Raw genomic sequence first — 24,465 nt, 5'->3', positions numbered from 1 at the left:
TCTGATGTTCTTGACATTCCATTGCAGGATATTAATAATAGTATAATTTGATTTTCAGGAGGGTATCGATAGTTAACAATGTACGAGAGTGCCTACTTTTGTCGACCCGATGGGGGTTTTTCTTTTTTAAGAATCATGGATTTTTTTTTTGATTTTGAGATCTTAAAAAGAGATTCTTCCGTGTCTTAGAGCGCCCTTTCTTTTCGGTCTCGATGTGCTTAGACACTCGTTATTTACCTCGCTAGTTATATCTGTAACATCATAATGCACTCGGTCAAGTTTAAAATTTGTATTTGAAATTCCTACGGTAATGTCGGAATAATCCTTGCTTGCAGACTGAAGTGAATAAAATTGTTGTATTTCTGATAAAAATGATTGCTTCTGTTTGATTATCGCAACATTTATAAGCCTTTCAGATAAACGTTTGGAGCCCGAAGTTCTCAGGCACATCATCAAGGAAGTTAACTTTGAATTTAAGTTTCCGTATATAAGCCGGTGTGCTTCGGTTAATATTTGTTTTTATTTCCGTTGGTTCGCGTTTGACAGATGAACTCGCTCCGTTGATTGCACTAGAATCGGAGCCGTCGGGAGACTCGGTCTGAATGGAATGAAATGAGGAAAAGAAAAAATTCGTTAACGCAACCTTCAATTGCGTAATGTTTCGATTCCCTTCCTCGTGCGGGACTGTCGAATACACGTACGCGTATCCATTTTTTCGTCCTCAGTAGTAGTACGACTTTGCGCGAGCATCTTGATCGGGCTCGCTCGATAGAGATATTGGGTTTGGCTGCTGACGCTCCGACTCTCTGCTTCGAGAATCAAGGAACGCTCTGCACTTGCTGTCGTCGCGCCTCTCCGCAGTTCAATCTTGCCGTGGGATCTTCTTATACGTATAATCTATTATCCGAGTTGAAGGCGTGATTTTTGCCGCAATGTACACACCGCTTGGGACTGGAGTACTTGCCGTGCGGGTGCTCCTAGCCCCAGCAGCTTTTGCATCACAGAGCGCTTTGGATAAGAGCTTGAAATTTGCACACGACTTTCCTGATGGAAATTTCATTGGGTAGTCTTTCACGTGTAAAAATGACATAGAAGTATGCGCTTCATTCTCGGAAATCCATTTCATTATTCTTTTAACGCCCGAGTCAGTGTATCCGGCGCGAATATCGGTTTCGATGTCGCTCTCATCGATTCCGAGATCAACGCCGCGAATCAACCCTGCCCTGAATATTTTATGCTCCGGGATGGAGGTGGTACCGCCCAGTTGAGAAGTATTTTCGCTTTTGAAACGCGTCGTTCGCTTTTGCGTAATCGTTCTAATCATAATTTCATTTTTTTTTTACCAACCGACGTAGCAAAGTCAAACTCAATATTTGCTTCGATAAGTCCACTGAAAAACTTGAATCTAGAGGATTCCTATTCGCGTACAAACTTCTTACTACGGCCATGTAAGGTCTCTTGTATCGAGCCAAATATCTGTTTTCAAAGTGTTTTTTCATACGGTCAATAGATTTGGAAAAAGCCGTTGCGTTATTCTGCGGTTGGCGAATAACGGGGTTTTATCGTAGAACCGACAAACGCTCGCTGTGTAGTCCTCTCGTGCGCTTACGCTTAATCATTTTCGACGATTTGAGAAAAGAAAATTTGAAGCTTACCAACTGTCAACGGTCTACTAGGAGTTCAAAAGTATAAAAGAAAGATGTGGATTACCGCTTTTGTCGGCAATGGCGGGAAATGAAAGGTGAGAAAGTAAATTTGGTTTTGTGGTGTAGCTCCGCTTAGAAGTTCCTTGTTTGTAGATTCACGTTTAGTTTTGCCTTAATTCAACATGTTTCTTGTTGTTAGCACTCAAACGTACCCTGTTTTGCTCTGTTCATTCTCGCGGTTTGAGTGGCTTTCCGCTCATTTTTACCACGTAATTGCATGCTAGAGACATCTGACGGCACGGTTTACAAACAAATGCTGTTTCAAATTGTCGGTAATGCAGAGCTGAAGAGCCTCGTTGAGATTTGACATGGATAAAAAAGAAAGGAGTTAAATGATAATTCTTCTCCTGTAATACATTTACAGTAATAGTGATGGTTTCTTTTCTCAAGAGATTCTATTCGAAATTCATGATTCAATATATCATTTTTGTTTTCCAACTTAGTGTCAAGACCCAATTTCATACATATTATTTCATTGTATATGAACTCCAATTTGAATTTTGCAATGTTTTTAATTCGTTGCAGGAGTGTTGAATTTTTGTAGTAAAGTAAGTTTATTCAAATTTACTATTTACAATTTTTATAAATTTGTCTATTTTTAAATGTTTTTCGAATATAAAATTCAATTATTATAGTCAATTGTCATGTTGTTAAGAGACACACGTTGCGAGCGTTAATGTAAAATAATAAGAGATAAGGATCATCGCGACATCGTCCGGTCGACATTATAACGTTGAATAAAGCTATTGTTTTGGATAAAATATTTAAAATAATCAGTGTAATGGATCATTTCGACTAGATAACGCGACTGAATGTGCAATTTATAGTAAAGTTTTATATGACTTCCCTTAATGGAAAAAATCGGCTTTCTTACAATGGTTTTGTTGCATTAACAATTAACCTGGGACATTTGCCGTGAAAAAAGCTATAAATTTGAATGTTGGAATCCTTGCCAGAGCACCAAAAATCTGAAATTTAAAAAAAGATTGATTATAAATGGTAAAATTGACTGGAAACTCATTGAAACATACATTCGAAAATATTGCATATTTTATTTTATGTAAACGTTCACCAAATAGTGGTAACTATGCAATAACCCAACATTAGATGTTGTTTTCTGTTCATATAAAACGGCAAAATGACCGGTGATACGGTCGATCCTTAAAGTATCAAAAATGGGAGTTAGAAGGAAATCAACTGGCGTACACTCGAGCCCACCAACAAAGATGTAGTAGCAGTAGCTAGCTCGTAAAAGTGCTTTATCGGCAGATCCAAGTTTGAAAAGGCAATTTAGGTCTACAAGATAGACGGGGCCTAAAAAACGCAGGCATCGCTGACGTATCAAAGGGCTTCTGCTGAATGTCGTCGCGCGCCCTCGAGCCCGAAGAGGCGCATTTTACATCCGATTACTCGCCGCGCGTACCTAACGAAATAAACAAGCACGCGAGCGAAGTGGAAGTCGCGCGCTCGACGAACCGCTCCGCTGCGTCGACTTTTGCCTGTGCTTCGCTCGCTTTTATTTTACACACCGACAGAGGTTTCATGGCTGGTCTGTTTTTCCTTTTGTGTTTCTAATAACATTTGGCTTCTGCCAACGCGGAGGTTGATTCGTTCGTCTCTCAAAAGGGCGGAACAGCTATTCGTAATCGACTGTGCCAGCTTCCAAAATGCCTGTCAGAAGATGTACTGAAAATCAGAAGGACTTAGCATATAAGTCGGTAGGGAATTGTTCGTTAAGACACCGCCGCGCATATTTTACTCTGCGGCCAATCTTCTCGTTAGAGGGCTCGAGAATTGGCTCTGAATAATTGCTGAGACAGAAAGAGGGCTGCGTCCGTCGTTTACGATCCGTCGGCTGAAAGAGCGCAAGCCCCTCAGCTTTCCTGCAAAGCAAGTGAAAACAAACAACGCCTCGAGACAGGAAAAGAGGCGAAATGCGATGAAAGCCGCGAAGAAGCCGAGGCAAAGGCAATGCCCGCTACTCGGCGTCCCCGTGGCCTCGGCCAACGTCGAAGGAAGAGAGCTGTCCGATTCGGTAGCGCGGATCCGAGTGGTGTGCGCGGGTGCGCGCGTCCGGGGCCGTGTGGCATGTCTCAAGAGAGCGGAGAGCATTTCTCCGGCCCTCTTCCTGCCAGATGTCCGCTCCGCGCCGCCAATCGAGCTTTCTCTGCCCCCCCCCCCCCTCCCGCACTCTCTCTCGCTCTCTTTCCCGACGCGCGCACGCCGCGAGTTCGCGAAAATTCCTCGGGATTGTCTCTTTGACTCGCGAGAGCCAAATGACCCGCTGAATTGCTTTAATTGACCACCTCGTTCTGTTCTTTTTGTCGCTCTCGCGCGCACAACTGCTGCTGCGCTTTGCCTTTTCCTCGCATTACGTCTCGTTGTTTAATCGAGCCTGCTCTTCGCGGAGAGAGCATTATCGCTTGTAAGCGAGTAAGTATACAGATGTCGAGGCGAGTCATTGCGAGGCACTCGGGCGGCAAGTTTGTGCGGCTTTTTATTTTCATGAGCGACGCGTCGAAAGAAATTTCCACGCTGTTCCGTCGAATTGAAGGTATTTCCGCAACTCAAGCGATCCTCCTATTCCCGCGGAAGTAAATGTATGCACGTCGTTATTAGATGTGTAAAATCCTTCGGAAGAAAATGTAGGTATTTGCCGATCATTGTGAAGCGAAAATCCGATATTTCCTGCAGTATCAAACGACTATCACGATTTATATATACATATATATAAATACGCGCGGAACAACCGAGAAGCGCGAACAAAGGATACAAAGACGAAGAAAAGAGCATCGTTTCAGCAGTACCACCCCCGAAAGCTACTGCCCATAAAAATGAGGGTCTGGCTACGTCAAACCGCGTATAACGAGGGTGATAAAGCGTCTCGTTTCTCGGAGAAAAGCAACGTGGCAGCGCTGGAAGACAAAGAGAAAAAAAAAACAAGGAGCGACGCAAAAGACGGACTGCGCTACGCTCGAAGAGGACGTCAGCGCCGTATGTCCGAAATGTACCAGAAGGAAATTCGAGAGTTTTTCTTCTACCTCTCGGCGCGCGCACATGGCTCGGGATATCGAATAACACGTGTTTTCCAGATTTTTCCCTCGACGACTCTCTCGCTCACGCAATTGTGCGGCTCTCGTTCCGGAAGACCAGAAGGCCAGTGCGGGAACAGTTTATAATGCCGTGTATATGAGAGAAATTGGACGTCGCCGTATATACGGGGGAAAAAATTGGTTGTAAATCACCTCGTCTTTCCGTCGGACTTAAGGGTTGATGACGTTTTACGAGGTTTTCCGGCGAGCCCGCGCACTGATCTATGTGTACTTCCTGTCCCCGTTTCTTTCCTCCTTTGATTTATTTGAAGCCCCGCGACTTGTACCCGTTGCCCCTCCCAAAGATTCGTCATTTATCTAATGATCTTGTTCTTTATTTCAAACGGTTCTTACCACGATACGTTTCACGTATTAACCTTGAGATACAGCTCATTAGGGGTAATCTCGTGAGTTATCGTTGTTGTAATGTTCAAACGAAGAAGCAACATTTTCCGAATAATACAGCATTGCACGCAACGTGCCACGGGGAGTGCGTGGTCGACAAGCAAAGAATTCGAGATGAAAAAAAAAGTGAACGCGAAGCTTCGTCTAGCGAAACATGTCGACGAAGCATTCAAGAATCTGCATCGCGTACACAAGCAGTCGCGCGCGTCATTAACGTTGCAGTCATCGCGTCCAGGCATTTATGTAAATGTCTGTCGCGGGCATGCGAGCGGCGCGCGCGCAGTCGACAATGCCCGACAACGAGATCATCGTTGCGCTCGACGGTCGAGACGTTGAGAGCAGCTCGCGGTGCAGTGGAAAGAGTTGCTCCGTCGTGCGTCGCATTACAGCTAAAGGCACGGCCGTTACATGACGCCCCGCTACGCAGCAGCAGCAGCAGCAGCAGCAGCAGGCGATAAGGGACCTGCCCGTGTGAAATAATAAACGGGCCCGCGAGTACGTATATACGGCCGGGTGCTACGCTATAATGGTATGTACCTCAGTGTGACTTGCAATAATGCAGCACGAGAGAGCAAAATTCTTTCACTGTCAAAGGATCGATTGCCGCCTGTGTGTGCCCTCTCGTACGAGATTTTTTTTTATCGATAAGGACAGTCGCCTACTCCTTTCACTGCTGATTGGTTCATTGAATAGGTTTTCCCGTTAGATTGTTTAATGCGTCGGGAGATTGGTACCCACTCTTCGTTTATCATTAAGTGCTTGTTTCTTTTCAATCCTTTTATTCGGACGCGATTGATGCTGCATAGAGTCATTCGTCTACTGCGGCGATGATGATGACGATGATGATAATGACTGCGAGCTAGGTCACGTGTCTCCGAACGATCGCTGAGAATCCGTTATTCTTCTTGGCTTTTTCCACGAATCAATAATAGTCCGAGTCGGGATCGATATGCATTCTCGCACAAGCTTACAAGCAGACCGACTTTAATGAAGAGATAAACCGCACTATTACTGCAATGCTTATTGAGCAGCCATCCGAAGTATAACGTTTTACGATGATTAAAAGCGTTGCTCGGGTATCAACTTAGGAATAAACCGGTAGTCGAGACGCGCGACGTAAGATAGGCGGCTTCGATCGCGATGCACGCTGTGCCCAGAGTGCACAATCGAACAAACAAGAAAAATGCCCTCGGAAAACCGTCCGTCGTTGTTCGCGGCATTCTGAGTTTAGTTTCCATGGCGCAGCGTCCACCTGCCGTCGAGCTCGGAGCCTAAAATCGAGAGGAAAACCTTTGGCCTCGCGCGCTCGCCGTAGATGCCACGCCCGCGTGCAAATGCCGCGGCACCAGGAAAAACATCCGCCGCTCAGGCGTGTGCTCGCGATTGAAACGAGTTTGCGCCACGTAGAGCTTTCGCGTGACGCTAATCGAGGTGCGGGCTCGAACGGGCAGCAGGGGCGCGCGAAGATTACCCAAGGAGCTTGCGAAAGCAAGCCGACCCTGACACGCAGCCGCGTTCGTTCTCGCCTCGGCGAGGACGCGTGCGAACGGATCGCCGCGATAGCGTTTCTCCGTCTCTCCGACTAATCACATGCGCGAGCGTAATTGGCTAATCTGCGCGCTCAACGTCTCAGACTTAGTACATAATACACGAGAAAGAGAGACGGCCGATCTCCGCCGTTCGCAATAATTGACGCTCGCGAGGTTCGTTCAACCCGCGCGCGCGCACGCACCGCGAGGAAAGAGCTCCGCGCCGCGCCAACCCTTTCCGCTCGCGCGCGCCTATCGATTTCTCCTGCGCGAGCGATCGTTATCCCGCGAGGCGATAAATCACGCGCGCCAAATAATCCTCGACGCGATAAGCCGCACGCTTCTCGTTGCCTCCTCGCCTCTCCTCGGCCCTTGGCCATTCGCGCGCCATCGGTCGTCGCGGGCCGGGCAGGTTGGAGCAGGTCGCTCTGCCGCGGCGACTCGCATTCGTCCGGGATAAACATTGCGTCGTCGAGCGCAGCGCGCTCGGGCGCGGGGCATTACACGGCCGAGCACGGACGCACATGCGGCGGAGTAGTGGGGACCCGGCCGCGAGCGCGTGACGTCAAGCAGTTTCTCCCTGCAGTCCATTCAGTCAGTCGCTCGGCGGACTTGTTGGCACGAGGCCGCCGCTCCTCTCTCTTTCGCCTCGTGCAACATCAACGCTTGCGCAAGTGGCGAACGCGCCGAGAGACATTACCACACACGCGCTCGCGCGTCCGCGCAGTGAGCGAAGCTTTCGCAACGGTGCGCCGAGGATTATGCGAAGTGTCCAAGTGCGCGCGCGCGAGTTCTCTCACGGTGCATGGGATACTCTTCCCGCGGTAAGTGTTGCTTTTCCCATTATCCTACCGCGTCCGACTCGAGTCGGGCGATTCGATCGCCGCGCGATTCGTCGTTTTGCGTTCCGATCCGAAAGCGGCTTCATCTGCGCGCTGCTAATTGCCGATGCTGGATGTTACGTATGTACGACCGAGCGATTCCGCGCGACACGGCGACCGTCAGGTCGCTTTTTATGACTTTGCCGCGATCGAGCGACACCGGCGAAAATTAAATTGCACGGCACTTTCACCGCGTCGGCGCGCGCGTCTATAGAATCAATCGAGAGGCCACGCGTGTCGTTGCACTCTCGACGGAGGAAAAGAAAATCGCTGCCTGTCCAGAGCGCTAATACCGCAAATAGATCTAAAGAGAGAGAGAGAGAGAGAGAGAGAGAGAGAGAGAGAGAGAGAGAGAGAGAGAGAGAGAGAGAGAGAGAGAAGATTTATAGCTTGCAATCGAAACGACTCGAAGATCGTTTGCGTTTTCTCTCTGAAGATCGCGCCAACGGCCGCGGCGAGATGATTTAGCCCGGAAAAAGGCGCGTTGGGGAATTGCGCGTCGTGGGTGCTCGACGATTGTTTCGCACCTCTCCGCAGAACGATTGCTCTCTCTCTCTCGGGCTAAGAGTAGATTGGCATCTCTCGACTGCGGCGCGCGCGCGGACGACGCAAAAGGCACGCGCGACATGCACGCAGCCGAACGTACAAATAGAATAGCTATTGAATTCCAGCAGCGCGGTTCTCGATTAAATGTTATCGTCCGTTCGGTATGGGTGAGCGAGTTCTCGAATTAAATACACGTCGGTCATATTAATGTCGCGTTTTCCCACGTTGCTCGACGAAGCAACTCCAGCCAGCCGGACAAGCATATTTTTACGCGCGCGCCTATCAATTTCTTTCTTTTTTGTTACGCGCGTCCGTAAGCAAAACCAGTCGATGAAGTCACCGCGCCGTGTTTCTCTGAAATCAGCATCGGCTTCTTGTTCTCATCATCAAGGCTCCACGAAGCACCTTCGCATACGTTTCCATTGGAGGACCGAGTAAACGATCGCGCATTTAAATATGTATGGCGCGTCGGGCTAACAAAAAGAAGCAGTCGTCATTTGTCTGTTCGGCGAACTGCGCTTGAACTGCCGATAAAGAATGAAACGGAATCAGCGAAGTGTCAAATTGCCGTGGCGGTGGCGATGCTAACGATATCGCCGTAGGATCGAGTGGTCGCGCGCAAGAAGGGTCCGCGCGCGTGCGCAGCAATAGAATGGGATTCGATTGGCGAAGGCCGGTGGAACGAAACGCGACGGGACGCTAATGGAAGCGAGCCGAGCGTCGCTACAGTTATTATTCAATCGATCGGTCCAAGCGGAGAACGAGTTGTATATTATTATATTGTCGGTCCGGCGGAGAAAGCGCGCTGCGCGTCAATGGGCATCGGCCGATCATCTCATTCTCCGGCGGGAGCGCCGCGCGATTCGAAAATCATCGAAGAGCCAGCCCCTCGGGCCGAGCACAATAGGCCCCGAGACCCTTCTCTGACCGCTCCCTTCCGAATCAGATTTCAGACGGATAGCCAGCTCGGACAATGACGAGGACGGCGGCGACGGCGCTCTCACCGCTGCTGCTGCTGCTGCTGCTCGCGCTCGCGGCCTGGGCGTTCAACTGCCCCGACAACCGGCAATGCTACTGCTTCGAGGAGGCGCCGGCGGAGTTCCGCGTGCACTGCGGCCAGGCCAACGCCACGCAGATGTTCGACCTGTCGATCCAGCGACACGAGCGCCTGGTCATCGAGTGCGCCAACTCGCCGGACTGGGCGGACTTCATGCTGGGCTCCTCGCTCGAGGTCGGCGCCGTCAAGACGCTGGTGTTCACCGGGTGCTCGCCACCTGGACCCGCCAACGCCGAGAGGGTGGCCGCCCAGCTGGCGGTCAGCGGCGTCGAGACTCTCAAGTTCGTTATACTCCACGGCAGCCTCGCTCGCCAGGATTTCACGGCCTATCCGGACGTGAAGAATCTGATTTTGTCCAACAATGATCTCGGCAACGTCACCGCCGATTTGCTTCGAGGTACGTCGTCGTCTCGCTTTATCGCGTTACCCGGCGCGAGATCGACAGTCGGTCAGGGGATCTCCGCGGAGCCAATGAGAAGGTGAAATCGTTGCGTGTGAATGCGCGCGTGCGCGACGGGTGGCATGAGCGCGCGCGCGCGCGCGAGAGGGAAATCTTTCGGGTAACGACGCAACGCGCATCGCTAATGGTCGGCTCTCGGTGATTGTGTTTCTATATACCTGCTCCCCAGACGCGCACTACACCTGGCCGCGCGCGCGCGCGCGCAGTCGATCTCACCCTGGGAATGCGCGTCGAGGAGTAATCAGCGCCGCGGTCATCGCGATCCGCTCGAGCGTCTCGGAACAATGAGCGACGGCGAAAGTCCAATCGACGGCAGATATAATGATTTGCCCCACCTCCCCGTTCGCTCGTAGATTTGAAGTCGCTGAGGCTGCTGGAGCTGCGCAACACGAAGATCCGCTTGCCGGCGGGTTTCTTCGACAGCGCGAGAACGCTGCGAACGATCGAGTTGGGCAGTAATCAACTGCGGGAGCTGCAACCCGGCACCTTCCGCGGACTCCACAGTCTCGAGCTGCTGAATCTCTGGAGAAACGACTTCCGTAAGCTCGAGCCCGATGCTTTTCGAGGACTCGCGACACTCGTCTCTCTCGATCTCAATCAGAATGCCCTCAGCACGCTGCCGGCCGATCTATTCAAGGTAAAGCATCCTTAGCTCCGATCCTTGTCTGTCCTGCTATTGTCTGCTTCTCTTCTCGAGACGTGGCTCCGAGCTAGGCTCCTTTCAACGGTGCCTGGTTAATGCCTCTGTCCTCGATTTTCCGCGCAGTGACGATCGAATAATCGACGATCTTATGCAGTTAGATCGATAATTGAAAGCAGGAAAAACTGTTGCAATTCCATCGAAGCTTAATATTACGAGAGTCGCGTAGCGCGAGGAGAATGTACCTATGTGTTTCGATTACACAGGATCTCGCCAACTTGGAGGTAATAAATCTGAGCTCCAACAATTTCTCATCGTTGCCAGTTGGCCTATTCAGCGCCAACAGCAAGTTGCGAGTAGCCAAGCTGCTGTACAACAAGCAAAACCTAACGGAACTGCCGGAGGCGCTGTTCGCCAATCTGACGGCCTTAAAATCGGTCATGATCACTCGTAACGGATTACTACGGTTGCCCCAGGACTTGTTTTGGGGAGCGACCGGACTGGAGAATCTTACCATGGATCGCAATTACTTGACTACTCTGCCCAAGAGATTATTTCAGAATACTACGAATCTCTATAGTCTTAGCTTATCGTTCAACGACTTGAAGGAACTACCTGACAATATCTTCGAGGCTACGAACAAATTGACCAGGCTCGATCTGTCCAAGAATCACCTCAATCACATCAACGAGTAAGTGTTTGTCTTGCGCAACGCTGCACAGGTGCGCGAGTGCTTAACTTGTTAACTCGACGAGTAAATGTTTGGCCCGCGCAGTCGCATGCTGCTCGGCCTCGAGTCGTTGCGCTTCCTGAACGTGGAAAACAACGAGCTCATGTGGATTCACGTGGACGCGTTCAAGGATCTTGGCAATTTGCGCGTGGCAAAGTTCGCGAACAATCGCTTGACCTTGCGCACCGGCCTCTACGACATTTTCGGCCACATCTCGCCGTTTCACCACTGCCACTCGCTCGAGAATCTCTACTTGGCTCACAATAACATCACCGAGATGCACAGCGACTGGGTCGTCGGCAACACGCGCCTGCGCACTCTCGATCTCAAGTACAACTCGTTTAATTATCTGCAGGTGAGTGGACTGCGCGAGACGATTTTCCGGCGAACCGCGCCCCATCCGCGAGGCATCAAGGCCGACGACTAAACGCCGGAGATGTCGGCGCCGCGCGGTCCTCGGAACTATTTGTCTTTTTTTCAAGGTCGCCAATTGCGAAGGTGTATCGTTGCGTATACTTTCACCGACCGAAACCAGTATCTTTCACGCCATTCATCGCGAGCAGGGAGAAAAAAAATGAGCGCGCGTGCCTACATCAAATTGTTAATCTTTGCCCGACAGACGGAGGATCTGCAATTCGTGTCCAATAGCGTGAGCGTCGATCTGCGGCACAACAACATCTCGCGCGTTGTACTGTCTCGACTGGAGTTAATGGCGATGAATCAGACGACGACTCGCGACGTCATTGTCGACATTGCCGACAATCCGATACGTTGCGATTGCGAGGTGTACGAGCTATTGCGTTACCTCAACGGCGACATGCATCCCAATGTACAGAACTACGTGCACCTCAGACCTGCTAATCTCACCTGCGACAGTCCTGATTACATGCTCGGCGCTCAGGTTGGTACGGACGTACGAAATCGTTGTATGCTTTCTTTTTGTTCGTTTTCTATCCCGGAAATTCTGTTATTATTTTTTTTCTATTGTGCCTCGATTGCCGGGAAGTTAAGGTCATAAATCCGCTGTTCTTTCGATTAAATTCAGCGCAATTTCAACGTGCCGAGCGATTTTATCCTTGCCGTAATATGCAAAGAGGATTGTCGTGAATTTTATTTTTGCTTGCGAGAAAAATTCGCAATCATTATTATTAAACAGAAAGCATTTTTTTTTTCGATATTTCCATTGACTGCAACATTCGTTTCGCGTTAATGAATTTTTCACGACCGCGCAAAGCAAAGAGAATAGGTCATCTCCACAAAAGAATAATCACTGCTTATCGCGCTCGCGAATGACCGTTCATTCACGTGGAATCGTCAGGTATTCGATCTGAAAGCCAAGACGTTGAAGTGCCTGGTGGAGAGCGAGCAGCCACGCCCGGGCGATCCATGCTCGCCGAGCAATCACGCCTGTAACTGTTGGCTGCGGCCCGAAGACAAAGCACTGCTTCTGGACTGTGCGGCTCGCAACTTGACTCGGCCGCCCGAGTGGATCGACGCGCAGAACGTGGCCAAAGTGGAGCTCGATCTGCGCATGAACAAGCTAAAAGAGCCGCCGTCGATGTACAAGAAGGGCTACGAGAAGGTGACGAGCTTGAATCTCGCGCGCAACAACATATCGTTCGTCGACGAAAGACTCCTCTCGCCAAATCTGAAGGTGAGTTCCCCGGCCTCGGCGGACAGCTCGTGCCGTTCTCGTCCGAAGATCTCTGCCCTAACGGCGTCCATCGTTCCAGGTACTGCTGCTCGAAGGCAACAATCTGACGAACATCGAGCCCAAGATCCTCGAGAAGCTGCTGAACTCGACGCAAATCTCGACGCTGAGCCTGCACGACAATCCGTGGCGCTGCGACTGTTCGTCCAGGGACCTGTTGACTTTCGTGCACTCGAATTATCTAGAGATAGCGGACCTGCCGGAGATCATGTGCGCGGGACGGAACGCCTCTCTGTCGAGCCTGACGCCCGAGCAGCTGTGCCCGACGTCGAGCCGGCTGGTCGTCCTGCTGGCGTCGATGGTCAGCGCGTTCGCCGTGCTGCTCGGACTCGGCGCCGCGCTCTACTTCAGGTTCCAGCGGCAGATCAAAGTCTGGCTGTACTCGAAGGGCATGTGCCTGTGCCTGGTGAGCGAAGAGGAGGTCGACAAGGACAAGATCTACGACGCGTTCATCAGCTACTCGCACAAGGACGAGGACTTCGTGACGAAGGAGCTGGTGGCGAAGCTGGAGGACGGCCCGCGGCCGTACAAGCTGTGCATCCACACCCGGGACTGGCTGGCGGGCGAGTGGATCCCCGCGCAGATCGCGCGCAGCGTGGACGAGTCGCGGCGCACGATCATCGTGCTGACGCGCCACTTCGTCGACAGCGAGTGGGGCCGGCTGGAGTTCCAGGCCGCTCACAAGCAGGCCCTCAGCGAGAGGCGCGCGCGCGTCATCGTCGTGCTTCACGGCGAGATCGGCCCGGTCGACCAGCTCGAGCCCGACCTGCGCTCCTATCTGCAGACCAACACTTACGTCAAGTGGGGCGAGCCCTGGTTCTGGCAGAAGCTGCGCTACGCGATGCCGCACGCGGCGCCGGCGATCGCCAAGCTCGGCAAGCAGCAGCTCGGCAAGCTCGCGTTTGCCGACGACGAGTCCAAGGGCAACGACGTCAAGGAGAGCATCGTCGCGATCAACAAGAACCTCAACGGCAACTTGGAGACGAGGGCGCCGCAGTGCACCACCGTTTGATTGGCCTTTCTTCGTCGTGCCTCCTACCCAACGACAGTGAAATACTTAAACGCTTGAATTCGCGGCCATCTAAACCATCTTCCGGCTGATCTAAATATACGTGGGACCAAAGCATTTTTAGTAATAACAATCGTTGTAGTCACGAGTACAACGCAAACGCGCACAAGATAACGATGTACCGCCACATGTCAGTGGTGCACTCGTGGCTTCTTCAAAGCAGAAGCCAATCTTTTTTCTATATGCTTTACGAGATATAAATAACCATTCGTAATTTAGGAGGTCTTTGTACGAGGCCTTGTAAGTTTGTTGCAAGACTGAACGTCGTAATGTGTATTCTCTGTTTATAAGTATCGATTTATTATTTTTTCACTGTAGCTGTGTCTTAAGAAATATTGCAATTATTTTTTTAACGCTTAACTTGTGTACATTGTCTTTTCTCGGTGTGAAAGCGAAGAGTGAGTGAACGGGCAATTTTAGCTGTGATTGTGTTAGTTACAAATAAGAGCACGTTCGTGCGTGGTTTTTGTCGTGCAAGCCATCATTTTCACTCACGAATACACAAATGTAAACAATATTGTGTATCCTTGATCGTCGTTACCATATCGTCATCAATCTTTTTTATGAAATAAAAATTATTCGCATACGTTGGGTGTAGCGTTGAGTCGATCGTCCCAAAGCCCTTTGTCGTAAAAATCTCGACTGATTCATCGCATTTCAAGGACCCGCGATTCAATTAATTAATTTACGGTTCATCCGGCTTTTCCTCGACGAGCGCTCTCGATCACGAAGATTATTTTCGAGAAATTGATGTCAACGTTCATCCGATCAACATTGAAGGAGGAATCTGCCCGCACGAACGAACAAGCAAAGAAAAAAATCTCTGCCACAAAGTCATGGCACTCGCGTACAGACGTGTATTGTTCGTAAGTCGTATAATCGATCGATGACTGCACGTGTGCGCGTAGAAAATCTGCAAGCTGCAAGAGAAAGAGAGAGAGAGAGAGAGAGAGAGAGAGAGAGAGAGAGAGCGCCGCGCCCCGGCAGGCTGAGCTGGTCGGTAAGGAAGGGGACGAGTCCGTGTGTGCAGGGTGGCAATATGCGCGCGAGAGGCTCGTACTGCAGTGCTTGCGCACGCGAAAGCACGGCGGGAGAAGCGGAAGGGGAGGGGGTTGGCGGAGGGAGGTGGCTATTGATTTGGAAAAGGGGAGAGGGATGGCGGCGGCGGTGGTGCTGCTGCTGCTCTCTGTGTGTTCACTCTCATCTCTCGCTGCTCGCGGAGAGAGAGCGAGCGCGCGCGCGCGAGCGAGAGAGAGGGTGAGTTTTGCTCTCGCACCGCGCCCTTAAGGATGCATCTCGCGTCGACGAGATTCACGCGGATATTCCTCGTCTCGGCCATCTTCTGCGTCGGTGAGTACATCTTTTGCTTGTTTCGCGCCTCGGCTTCGAGGACACGGCGCACCGCGTAAACTCGGCTTGTTGTCCGCCCGTAGGCTTCTGCTCCGAGGATGAGGAGAGGCTGGTACGCGACTTGTTCCGCGGCTACAACAAACTCATCAGGCCAGTCCAGAACATGAGCGACACGGTCAACGTGAAATTCGGCCTGGCCTTTGTGCAGCTGATCAACGTCGTAAGTCAATCCTCGACGTTTCTTGCCCCTATTTATATTTCTTGCGTACGTGTCTGCGTGCACTTTTTAGCGGGCGCGCCGAGTGATAGAGTTAACCCGCCCATCTGCACCACCGCCCCCTATCCCCCTGCGATCCACGGATACGTATATGTGTCTCTGTCTCGCAAGCTCGCCAAAGATCGCTGTTTTTTGCTCGCAGAACGAGAAGAACCAGATCATGAAGTCCAACGTCTGGCTGCGTTTCATCTGGACGGATTATCAGCTGCAGTGGGACGAGGCGGACTACGGCGGCATCTCCGTACTGCGGCTACCGCCCGACAAAGTTTGGAAGCCCGACATCGTGCTCTTCAATAAGTAAGTGCGGCAGCGGCGACGCCTCGCTGCACGCAGCGCTCCACGATCATGTCGCGCCTGACTTTGCAGCGCCGACGGCAACTACGAGGTGCGCTACAAGAGTAACGTGCTGATCTATCCGAACGGAGAGGTGCTGTGGGTGCCGCCGGCGATCTATCAGAGCAGCTGTACCATCGACGTCACCTACTTCCCGTTCGACCAGCAGACGTGTATCATGAAGTTCGGCTCGTGGACGTTCAACGGCGACCAGGTCTCGCTGGCGCTCTACAACGATAAGAACTTCGTTGACCTGTCGGATTACTGGAAGAGCGGCACCTGGGACATCATCAACGTGCCGGCTTTTCTCAACGTTTATGAAGAGTTCCCGACCGAGACGGACATCACCTTCTACATCATCATCAGGCGCAAGACTCTATTCTACACTGTCAACTTGATTCTACCAACTGTACTCATCTCGTTCCTCTGCGTTCTCGTCTTCTACCTGCCAGCCGAGGCCGGCGAGAAAGTCACTCTTGGTACACTTATTCCTAATTTGCTTTGCTCTCGACTCGGTTAATGGCGAGCGCGCGACTCACTGAATCGTCGCCGAAACGGACAGTGCGCTTTTCTTTATCGATTTACATTTCACGTCCGACCTGGCGCTTTAATTGCTCGCGGTGTGTCTTGAGGCAACCGCGAGCAGTTAGCGTTATTTAATAATCCGCCATCGAAAGAAATTGAACGTGGAACGTTTGCCACCCAGGAATCAGTATTCTGCTGTCACTGGTTGTGTTCCTGCTGCTTGTAAGTAAAATATTGCCGCCTACGTCTCTGGTGCTGCCGCTCATCGCCAAGTATCTCCTTTTCACTTTCATCATGAACACTGTCAGTATTTTGGTGACGGTCGTCATCATCAATTGGAACTTCCGAGGACCCCGCACTCACCGGATGCCACAAATGACCCGAAGGTACATCTTTCTCCCTTGCTTTTTTCTCCTTTCTATAATGTACGACGCTCCATTGCGACGAATCAATTTTAATCAGTCGAGCTTCATTCAATGAACGCCTGATTTTACGAGCTCCGTCTCTCGTCCACGTACCTCGGCACGGACATAAATGCATTTATTTGAATGATGATGAACGCTTTACGGAGAAATATGGGCGTCGAATTATTGTTTCGATGTTTCTCTTTTTGCTTGCTTCGAAGGTTCCAATTTAATTTTCATTTGCCAACTCGACGAATCCTACAAATCTTTTCATTGACCCAATTACTATTTTATTCAACATTTTATTAATTGACACTTTGTTATGGCAAATCTTGATATGACAAGGAAATTTGTTTTCGTGCACTTTAATTAGAAAACTTGAACATTAAAAAAACAAAACCAGCTGAAAATTGTTGATCGATCGTTTGATTTATTCGTGCCTTTGCGATTCGTTGCAGATATTAAGCGTGAGAGTCGAAGGCAATTATGTATTAACATTGAGCTTCAATGTTTGCGCGACAAAAGTGAATGAGGCCTTTGTGTCGATGTTTCAATATCAATTTAGTCGGAAAACAAAAGTAACACTGAGTCGTGAAGGCTCATCAGTTTTCGTTAGATAGGTTAATTTTATTTAAAGAACGATAACGATGATTGACACATCGCTACGCATCATCCGGGTGGAATCTCGCCTTGCAATCAAAATCGAATTCAATTACATCATTTGACGTTCGCTCATTTTTACGACCGTTACGGTAAATCGACGCAAACGAAAAGAAAGACGATTGAACATTTTGCGCAGAATCTTCTTGAAAATCCTGCCAGCGCTGCTTCTGATGCGCCGGCCGAAGAAAACACGACTGCGCTGGATGATGGAGATCCCGAACGCGACTCTGCCAACGTCAACCTATTCCGGCAGTCCAACCGAGCTGCCCAAACACTTGCCAGCCGCGTTAGCCAAATCTAAAATGGAAATAATGGAACTGTCGGATTTACATCATCCCAACTGCAAAATCAATCGTAAGATTCAGCATTCGGGTGCTGCGTCGGCCGCTGGTCCGGGCTCCGAGGCGTTGGCCGACAGGCGCGGCTCCGAAAGCTCGGATTCCGTACTACTTAGTCCCGAAGCTGCTAAGGCTACCGAGGCTGTTGAATTCATCGCTGAGCATCTACGAAATGAGGATCTTTACATTCAGGTCAGTGTGTGCATTTTTCGAGAGCAATCCCAATGGCGAAAAATTCTTTTTCGAATCGATAATCAAAACTTGGTTCACTCGCTTTGACGTAGGCGTTGCTTTCTCGTAAATATTCATCGTTGTCTTCTCCTCGCGTGCTTTTTATGTAGATCTATTTATACGGTAAGAAAATAAAATCGATAATCCTCCGAGATAAATTATGAAAGAGTGCGAAAATCGTTTTCAATGAAATAATAAACAGCGAACTTCTCAACGAGGGCGTACTTATGTAGATCGCGGAGACAATAAATATGCTAGCCGTCTGAAGTTAGTTGCATCGAGAAGCCGAAATTTTCTAGTTTTCCCAATGGGTGTGACCCGCAGCTACATATATATACATATATATAGCACAGAAGAATACCGACGGAAGTTTCGCGCTTGGAAATTCAAATTTTGATTTAATTTCGGAAAATTTGTTCGCGAAACGTGCAAAAGTGAATTTCAATTGTTGAAACATTTCTCAAGAAAAACAATGTGATTGTTGTTTAGACGCGAGAGGATTGGAAATACGTAGCGATGGTGATAGATCGATTACAGCTCTACATCTTCTTCATCGTGACGACAGCAGGGACAATCGGCATCCTCATGGATGCGCCACACATTTTCGAGTACGTCGATCAAGATCGTATCATCGAGATCTACCGAGGCAAGTGAACGGGCAAAATAAAGCGAGAAAAGCAAACCAAAGAGAAAAACAAACGACATTTACGTAACAATTAAACAAAAGCACACTCGCACTATCAAAGAACGTTTTTGAACAATCGACGCCAAATGACAAAAAAAATAAGCTTCCGTGCACGCGCGAGCAAAGCTACAAATGAGTTGAGCAAAAGACCAATGAAACATACATACTTGAAAGCGAACATTGTTGACGAAATATAAGGTTGAATCTCAAGTGGTGAACAGCAGCTTCGCTCGCGTCGTCGTCGGTGCGGTACTTAAAAACGGACCGACGACAAGAATAAACAATATAAGGAAATAACAACTAGACGAAACAATCGCTTCTGTAATTATATATACGATTATGTTGTCTACGGCTGCAACGGATAGCATTATTAATGTGCTATATATATCGTAATAACCAGTGCAGAGAAGAGCCACGAGAGAATCTTTCTCTCTTTTCTACAGAGCGTTTATTGTTTTTGACGAAAAAAGATAAAGAAATAAGAAAAATAAAAATAATGTTTAAATGAACAAAAAGGTAAAACAAAAAAAAATAATATAATACGTGCAAAGAGTATGAAGTTTTCAGAGATTACTTTATAGCGTTTTTTACTTGTGTGTGGGAGGAATACGGGAATTTTATTGTGAACTATTTATTATTGCGTATGTATACCGAGAGATATGAATATAAATATATCTATGAGTGTTTTTTATTAATTGCATATCCCGAGGAGTATTTTATCGACGCATATTATATACACCCATACATAACTTACACACTCACGTATACAGCTTAGATTAGTAAATTATTGATAAAAGTGGATGTATAGTTGAGTCCGTAAAGTACTTTTCGAGCTTCTCATATAGACCATGAGTTTTACGAGATATAAATACAAAGAAGTGTGTTGATTTTTATTTGATAGTTGAATTTTAAACGTATGCAAATACATAGCCGAAATATATATATTACAAAAATAAATAATTAAAAGGAGAAAAAAAGAATATATGTCGTTCGAGTGCTTAATATGTACGTCGAACGTAACTGTGACGAGAGTTAGAGAGAGAGTGAGAGAAAGAAAAAGTAAATGTTCGTTATTTCGTAGACGAAATCAAAGAGTTTGATAAGGACGATAGGGCGTTGCAATTGAAATACTCGGAATAATATCATGCAGAGACGGAACCGGAAAGAGATTGATTTGTTAAATCACAAGTCCGAACAACGAAAGTGTTCATGCACAACAATGTTTTCTTTTTGCGTTGTATCTTACATATACAAACGACGGATTATCTTCGTTATATACGCGCATATAACATGTATATGTAACGTCCCGCCGTGTCTTGCATATATATATTTCCTCAGACGAATCGCTCGTACCCGCCCCCGCGCGATGCATGACAAGAGAGAAAGAGAGAATTTCGAATTTCATGAGACGTCACGTGTCTTCCCTTATATAAAAGAAAAAAAAAGATAAATGAAAGCGCTGTATGGAAAAATACAATAACTAGTTTAGTACCGCAAATTTGTTATCGTAAAAGTAAACAAAAAATTAATTAATGTGGTCTTACAAAATACTTTCACGCTCGTAGGCCTGACCGTGTGTATTTTTTACAGGCAGAATGATATAAACGAAAACGCTAACTTTCATATGCTTTTTCTTACAAAAATGAAAGGAATTTCAAATTTTATTTTTTCGTACGTGTATTCTGTTTTACCGAATGTGTGATCACTACAAAACCAATCTTAACAATCGACCAAGAATCTTTTAAAGTGTTCAGTAAAACGATTTGTAATGATATTTAAAAACATAATAAGGTAAGCCAATTGTACTTTTCAATGAATTAAACAATCCGTAGGTTAAACGTACTTACATGTACGTGCGTACATGAATAAAGACGTTGCCAAGGTGAATGCAGCTTATAAACGAGTCAGCAATTAAAATGGGAAAAAAGAAAGACTCATAAAAAAATTTAATGTGAGGGCACTGCTGAAATTACTTTGTAAGACAACGATAAGAAGCAATGTGAATAATCACGAGACATCAGTGAACAAATAGAATAAATTGAAAATAAAATAAATATATATGTTGTAAGTATTTAAAAAATACTAAAACAGGAAAAAATGCTTTTTCATTGTCCGATATACGAAAAAAGATGAGTGTCTGAGATATAACGTTGAGAGTATCAACAAAATAAAAAAAAACATTTACAACAGTGATTAATGTAAAAGTTAATTGTAACTTGATTAATTAGGGCATTAATCACCACTATGCAACAACTTTTATTATAATAAACTCTGTAAGTTTTTGAAAAATGTCCATATTATGCCAGAGGATAGCGAGTTTCAAAGAGAAAAAAACGAAAACCAATATATCTATCGCTAATTTAAGTTTGAACGCTGCGTACTAATCAAAGAATCGTATATATTTTATTATCAAAGATAGAGAGGTGCAACCACGAATCGTCGAATAATTTCCAAACTGATGCGTTTTCAAAACTTAGCGATATGTCCCTTGAAAATAAAATGTAAACAAGCAGCGAAATTCTTTAAATAAACATTTCTATAAGCCGCAGAGAGTCAAAGGATTTCTATACGCCACGTTTCTATTTCTATTATCGTATGTGTGAGCGAGGCTGATAGACGCATTGAAAACGTAACACATAACGACTGTAGCGCAACAAAAATAAAAAAAAGTCAAGCGATTAACGTGTAATTGTTAATAAACTTTAATATTGAATATTTGGTAAACGATCATTGTCAACCGTCGTTCAGTCATCAATCATTGACGATGTTTACTGATACCACCATACATCATTAGTATATTAATAAACAATATAAATTAGTTAATTATAATTATTCATGTTGTTATTTTTGTAGCTGGTAGTGTATTTAAAAAAGAAACAATTGCTCTTCCCTCTCTAGCAATCTTTCATTATTTTATCATTATCATTATTGCAAGAAGCACATTTCAAAATTACTGTTTATTTTCATAAAAACAACTGCAATACTCACTTGTCTTGTTTTTTCTTTTTCAAGCTAAGAAACTGACTTGAAAATTGTAAAGTGTAAGTACAGTTACTATTTACAGATGGTTCTTTTTATTGTTTCAGTTGAAAATTTAGAACTTTGAATATTTTTATATGGTTTTGAATGTATTCTTAAATTTACTATTTACAAATGATCTTGATGACACATTCTCTAAGAAATAAAACATTTAATTATTGTAAAACATATGCATTTATTACCTAGTAAAGTTTTATAATTAAATAAGTATGAAATTTTATCACTAACTATAAATAGGATGTAAAAATTGTATATTATCATCATAGATGCAGTCTCTAGATTCAACTAAATCACATTTTTAAATTACATACGCAATATATCTGAATAAAATTAGTTCACTTATCCGAGATGCACTACAATTAATTATTTCAAAACTTTGTTCAAATGGCTCTGCAAAATCCTGAGTTGATGTTTGGTTTCATCATCTAAACGTATATCTTCTGTCAATGAAGTTTCATTAAATGGTAAAAGAGAAATTATAGTTCCATTTCTCAACGGAACATTGATATTTGCTGTTTTATCGTTAACTGTGGTAGAAACTAACAATGGACTACCCTCTGTACTAAATACCATTTCTCCATCCTTTGGCTTTCTAAGAACATTGACAGCAGAATTCATCTTAACTTTTGGAGTGATTACAAATAAATTACTTGTTTTAGTGTCTGGAGTTTTTAACAAATCTTTCTTGGTAGTCTTCTGTGCAGTTGCCAACAGTTGCGACTTCTGCTTGGCTCTGTCTCGAGAGACACTCCTAGAGCGATGAGTACTTCCTAATGTCATTTTGGATGCCTGACTTGCTGTTGATTCACTTATATAGCCATCATCTGAGGCTGCTGTTACTCTTTTGGGATTTATGCTCTTCTGTAGTTTCATTGAATTTTTTTTGGAACTGTCCTTCACAATCCTCGGCGTCTTTGGAGGTAAATTTTCCTTCTTTGGAGTTTCCTCAACCGTTAACAGTTCTCGCAGCGTCATATTCTGAATTTCTGGAGGATAACGAGTGAGGGCAAGCTGAATCGAGGCATCGAACTTTTGTTCTAACGCTTTGAAATCGAGCTCCACTTTGTGAATTCTCAGCTGCATCAACCGGTTGAAATCACGAAGCATTTGTTCATAACCAGCACTACTTCTCTTTGATCTTTTCTGCTTAGTCCTAGGCATTTTCGAAAAGTCCCTCTATTTATTCAACGTTTAAATATTAATACGCTGCTACCTGGTAAAAAATATATCAACATTTAGGAGGTTAAGAATTAACGACTAATACAACCTGATTTTGTAAAAGTACACTGGTAAATTCCTTGTTCATATCAAACTTAGTTATTCTTACAATAACAGTAACGCGATTTATTAATGAATTTATTAAATCTCACCTTATACGATAAACAATTTCCTGAAAGAGATTTTGCGGTAATCAACGCAACCGACGTTTAGATTTTAAACCTGTTTAAACGCTCTTCTGACAGCGTTGCCAACAATAATAACCCAACGGTCTAATTTCTTACAGTGTTGCCGCTGGGGCTCTAGTTTGTTCACAGTCGCGTCCACATACGGACTGGCGGCAACATAATAGAGATATGCAGTCGTATATATATAGTCTCCGTGAAGACTGGATAGTGGAAAATAATATAATATACTTATCTAAGGAACCGATTCCTGAGAGAAATTTTTTCATTGACAACGTGGTGACCGTGACATCCTGATCTGGGCGACACGTGTCGTCATGAGTGTAGCAATAGATCACCTGTGATCGCGCCAATATTCAAATATTATAAAGCGCAAACATGATGAAACTATATACCAAACTTCTACACAGTTCTCATGGTTGTAAACATCTTGTTTTTCACCTTGTTTCAATAGCAAATTGTCAAGAAGAAAGATTCTTCTTGAGTACTAAAAAGAATAAAAAAATAATAAGGAATACTTTCTAAAGAGCTCTTGGTTTTGATAATTTGATTACTGAGTTTGTAACAAAAAATAATCTAGAAAAGTTAAACGTACGTAATTTAATAATGTAATCATACTCAAACCAACTTATTCATTTAACCATTCTATAATAAACTGTTTTATTGTAATTAATTTTGCACCTGTATGATATATTATATTATATAATTTGAAAATTACGTATCACCATTTATCATGATAATCTTTAATTTCTCTGCCCTTAAGTGAGTTACTTTATTTTCAGCCCTGAGCTTTAAATATACTATATAGTCTAAATCCTTCGTTGATTAAAAAACAGATCCGAAAATGATAGTCACTTGAAATACGACAATTCAAAGCTTTACAAACAATAATCAAACAGTCTATAAATTTTTATTTTGCCTTAAAACAAATAGCTTCAGACAAAAAAATTTATATGACTTTTTCGGAACAGTTTTGGGATTGCTATGACCATCGGGTAATTCTAAAGTAGTATGTACCTATAGTCAGACATAATCGATTTCATTATACTTGGCACATTTTTATGAACATTTTTGGGCTAGTCAAAACAATACTTTGGCATAATTAAAATATTTATTGAGCATATGAAGTAACAGGTACGACATGCGCAAACGAATGCTATACTAACTCGGTAGTGTCAGGGGCCTTATTAGGCCCTCGCCACATATGCGCATACGCGCGCTTACGAGGGGCGTACAAACGCGAACAAATCGCTAAAAATTTTGATAGTGCCAACAACAGAAAGTTACTACTATTTCTCACTATTCCTCGCATGCCCCAAACGAACACACTTACTCCCGGTACAAACGTATCATAACCTTCAATAATATAACGTTATGATACGTTTGTTCCG

At 45.8% G+C, this 24,465-nt stretch overlaps 3 protein-coding genes across 5 annotated transcripts; 2 read left to right on the top strand and 1 right to left on the bottom strand.

Moving 5' to 3' along the window:
* The first annotated feature begins 5,520 nt into the window (after positions 1-5,520).
* LOC131670230 (protein toll-like) lies at positions 5,521-14,401 on the top strand. Of its 2 annotated transcripts, none has more exons than XM_058945660.1 (8): positions 5,521-5,732; positions 9,106-9,613; positions 10,030-10,313; positions 10,583-11,007; positions 11,092-11,401; positions 11,666-11,947; positions 12,365-12,700; positions 12,780-14,401. In XM_058945660.1, the coding sequence occupies exons 2-8, from the start codon at positions 9,133-9,135 to the stop codon at positions 13,767-13,769; spliced, it is 3,108 nt and encodes a 1,035-aa protein (XP_058801643.1). In that variant the 5' UTR covers positions 5,521-5,732; positions 9,106-9,132; the 3' UTR covers positions 13,770-14,401. The 2 variants fall into 2 exon arrangements, with proteins under 2 accessions (XP_058801643.1, XP_058801642.1); XM_058945659.1 differs by lacking the exon at positions 5,521-5,732 and adding an exon at positions 7,328-7,556.
* A 588-nt stretch (positions 14,402-14,989) lies between these two features.
* On the top strand, positions 14,990-21,827 carry LOC131670231 (acetylcholine receptor subunit beta-like 1). Of its 2 annotated transcripts, none has more exons than XM_058945661.1 (7): positions 14,990-15,176; positions 15,260-15,396; positions 15,596-15,750; positions 15,820-16,265; positions 16,493-16,697; positions 17,515-17,908; positions 18,437-21,827. In XM_058945661.1, the coding sequence occupies exons 1-7, from the start codon at positions 15,116-15,118 to the stop codon at positions 18,599-18,601; spliced, it is 1,563 nt and encodes a 520-aa protein (XP_058801644.1). In that variant the 5' UTR covers positions 14,990-15,115; the 3' UTR covers positions 18,602-21,827. The 2 variants fall into 2 exon arrangements, with proteins under 2 accessions (XP_058801644.1, XP_058801645.1); XM_058945662.1 differs by lacking the exon at positions 18,437-21,827 and having other exon boundaries at positions 16,493-16,533; positions 16,620-16,697; positions 17,515-17,819.
* On the bottom strand, positions 21,828-23,225 carry LOC131670232 (uncharacterized). Its single transcript, XM_058945663.1, has 2 exons — positions 23,042-23,225; positions 21,828-22,884 (listed from the first exon to the last, which is right to left on the bottom strand). The coding sequence occupies exon 2, from the start codon at positions 22,830-22,832 to the stop codon at positions 22,035-22,037; it is 798 nt and encodes a 265-aa protein (XP_058801646.1). The 5' UTR covers positions 22,833-22,884; positions 23,042-23,225; the 3' UTR covers positions 21,828-22,034.
* Positions 23,226-24,465: the final 1,240 nt, after the last annotated feature.

Source organism: Phymastichus coffea, unplaced genomic scaffold, assembly GCF_024137745.1.
Source record: "Phymastichus coffea isolate CEN01 unplaced genomic scaffold, Cenicafe_Pcof_1.1 PCOF00104, whole genome shotgun sequence".
NCBI lineage: Eukaryota > Metazoa > Arthropoda > Insecta > Hymenoptera > Eulophidae > Phymastichus > Phymastichus coffea.
The sequence above is the reverse complement of the archived record's forward strand: the minus strand, read 5'-3'. Positions and strand labels throughout refer to the sequence as shown.

Bases quoted from the DNA above. Each gene is read 5' to 3' on its own strand.
- LOC131670230 (XM_058945660.1), top strand. From the start codon at position 9,133: ATGACGAGGACGGCGGCGACGGCGCTCTCACCGCTGCTGCTGCTGCTG. The intron at 11,402-11,665 runs GTGAGTGGACTG...TTTGCCCGACAG, and splicing joins ACTCGTTTAATTATCTGCAG to ACGGAGGATCTGCAATTCGT. The intron at 11,948-12,364 runs GTTGGTACGGAC...TGGAATCGTCAG, and splicing joins ATTACATGCTCGGCGCTCAG to GTATTCGATCTGAAAGCCAA.
- LOC131670231 (XM_058945661.1), top strand. From the start codon at position 15,116: ATGCATCTCGCGTCGACGAGATTCACGCGGATATTCCTCGTCTCGGCC. The intron at 16,698-17,514 runs GTACATCTTTCT...CATTTTGCGCAG, and splicing joins ATGCCACAAATGACCCGAAG to AATCTTCTTGAAAATCCTGC. The intron at 17,909-18,436 runs GTCAGTGTGTGC...ATTGTTGTTTAG, and splicing joins ATGAGGATCTTTACATTCAG to ACGCGAGAGGATTGGAAATA.
- LOC131670232 (XM_058945663.1), bottom strand. From the start codon at position 22,832: ATGCCTAGGACTAAGCAGAAAAGATCAAAGAGAAGTAGTGCTGGTTAT.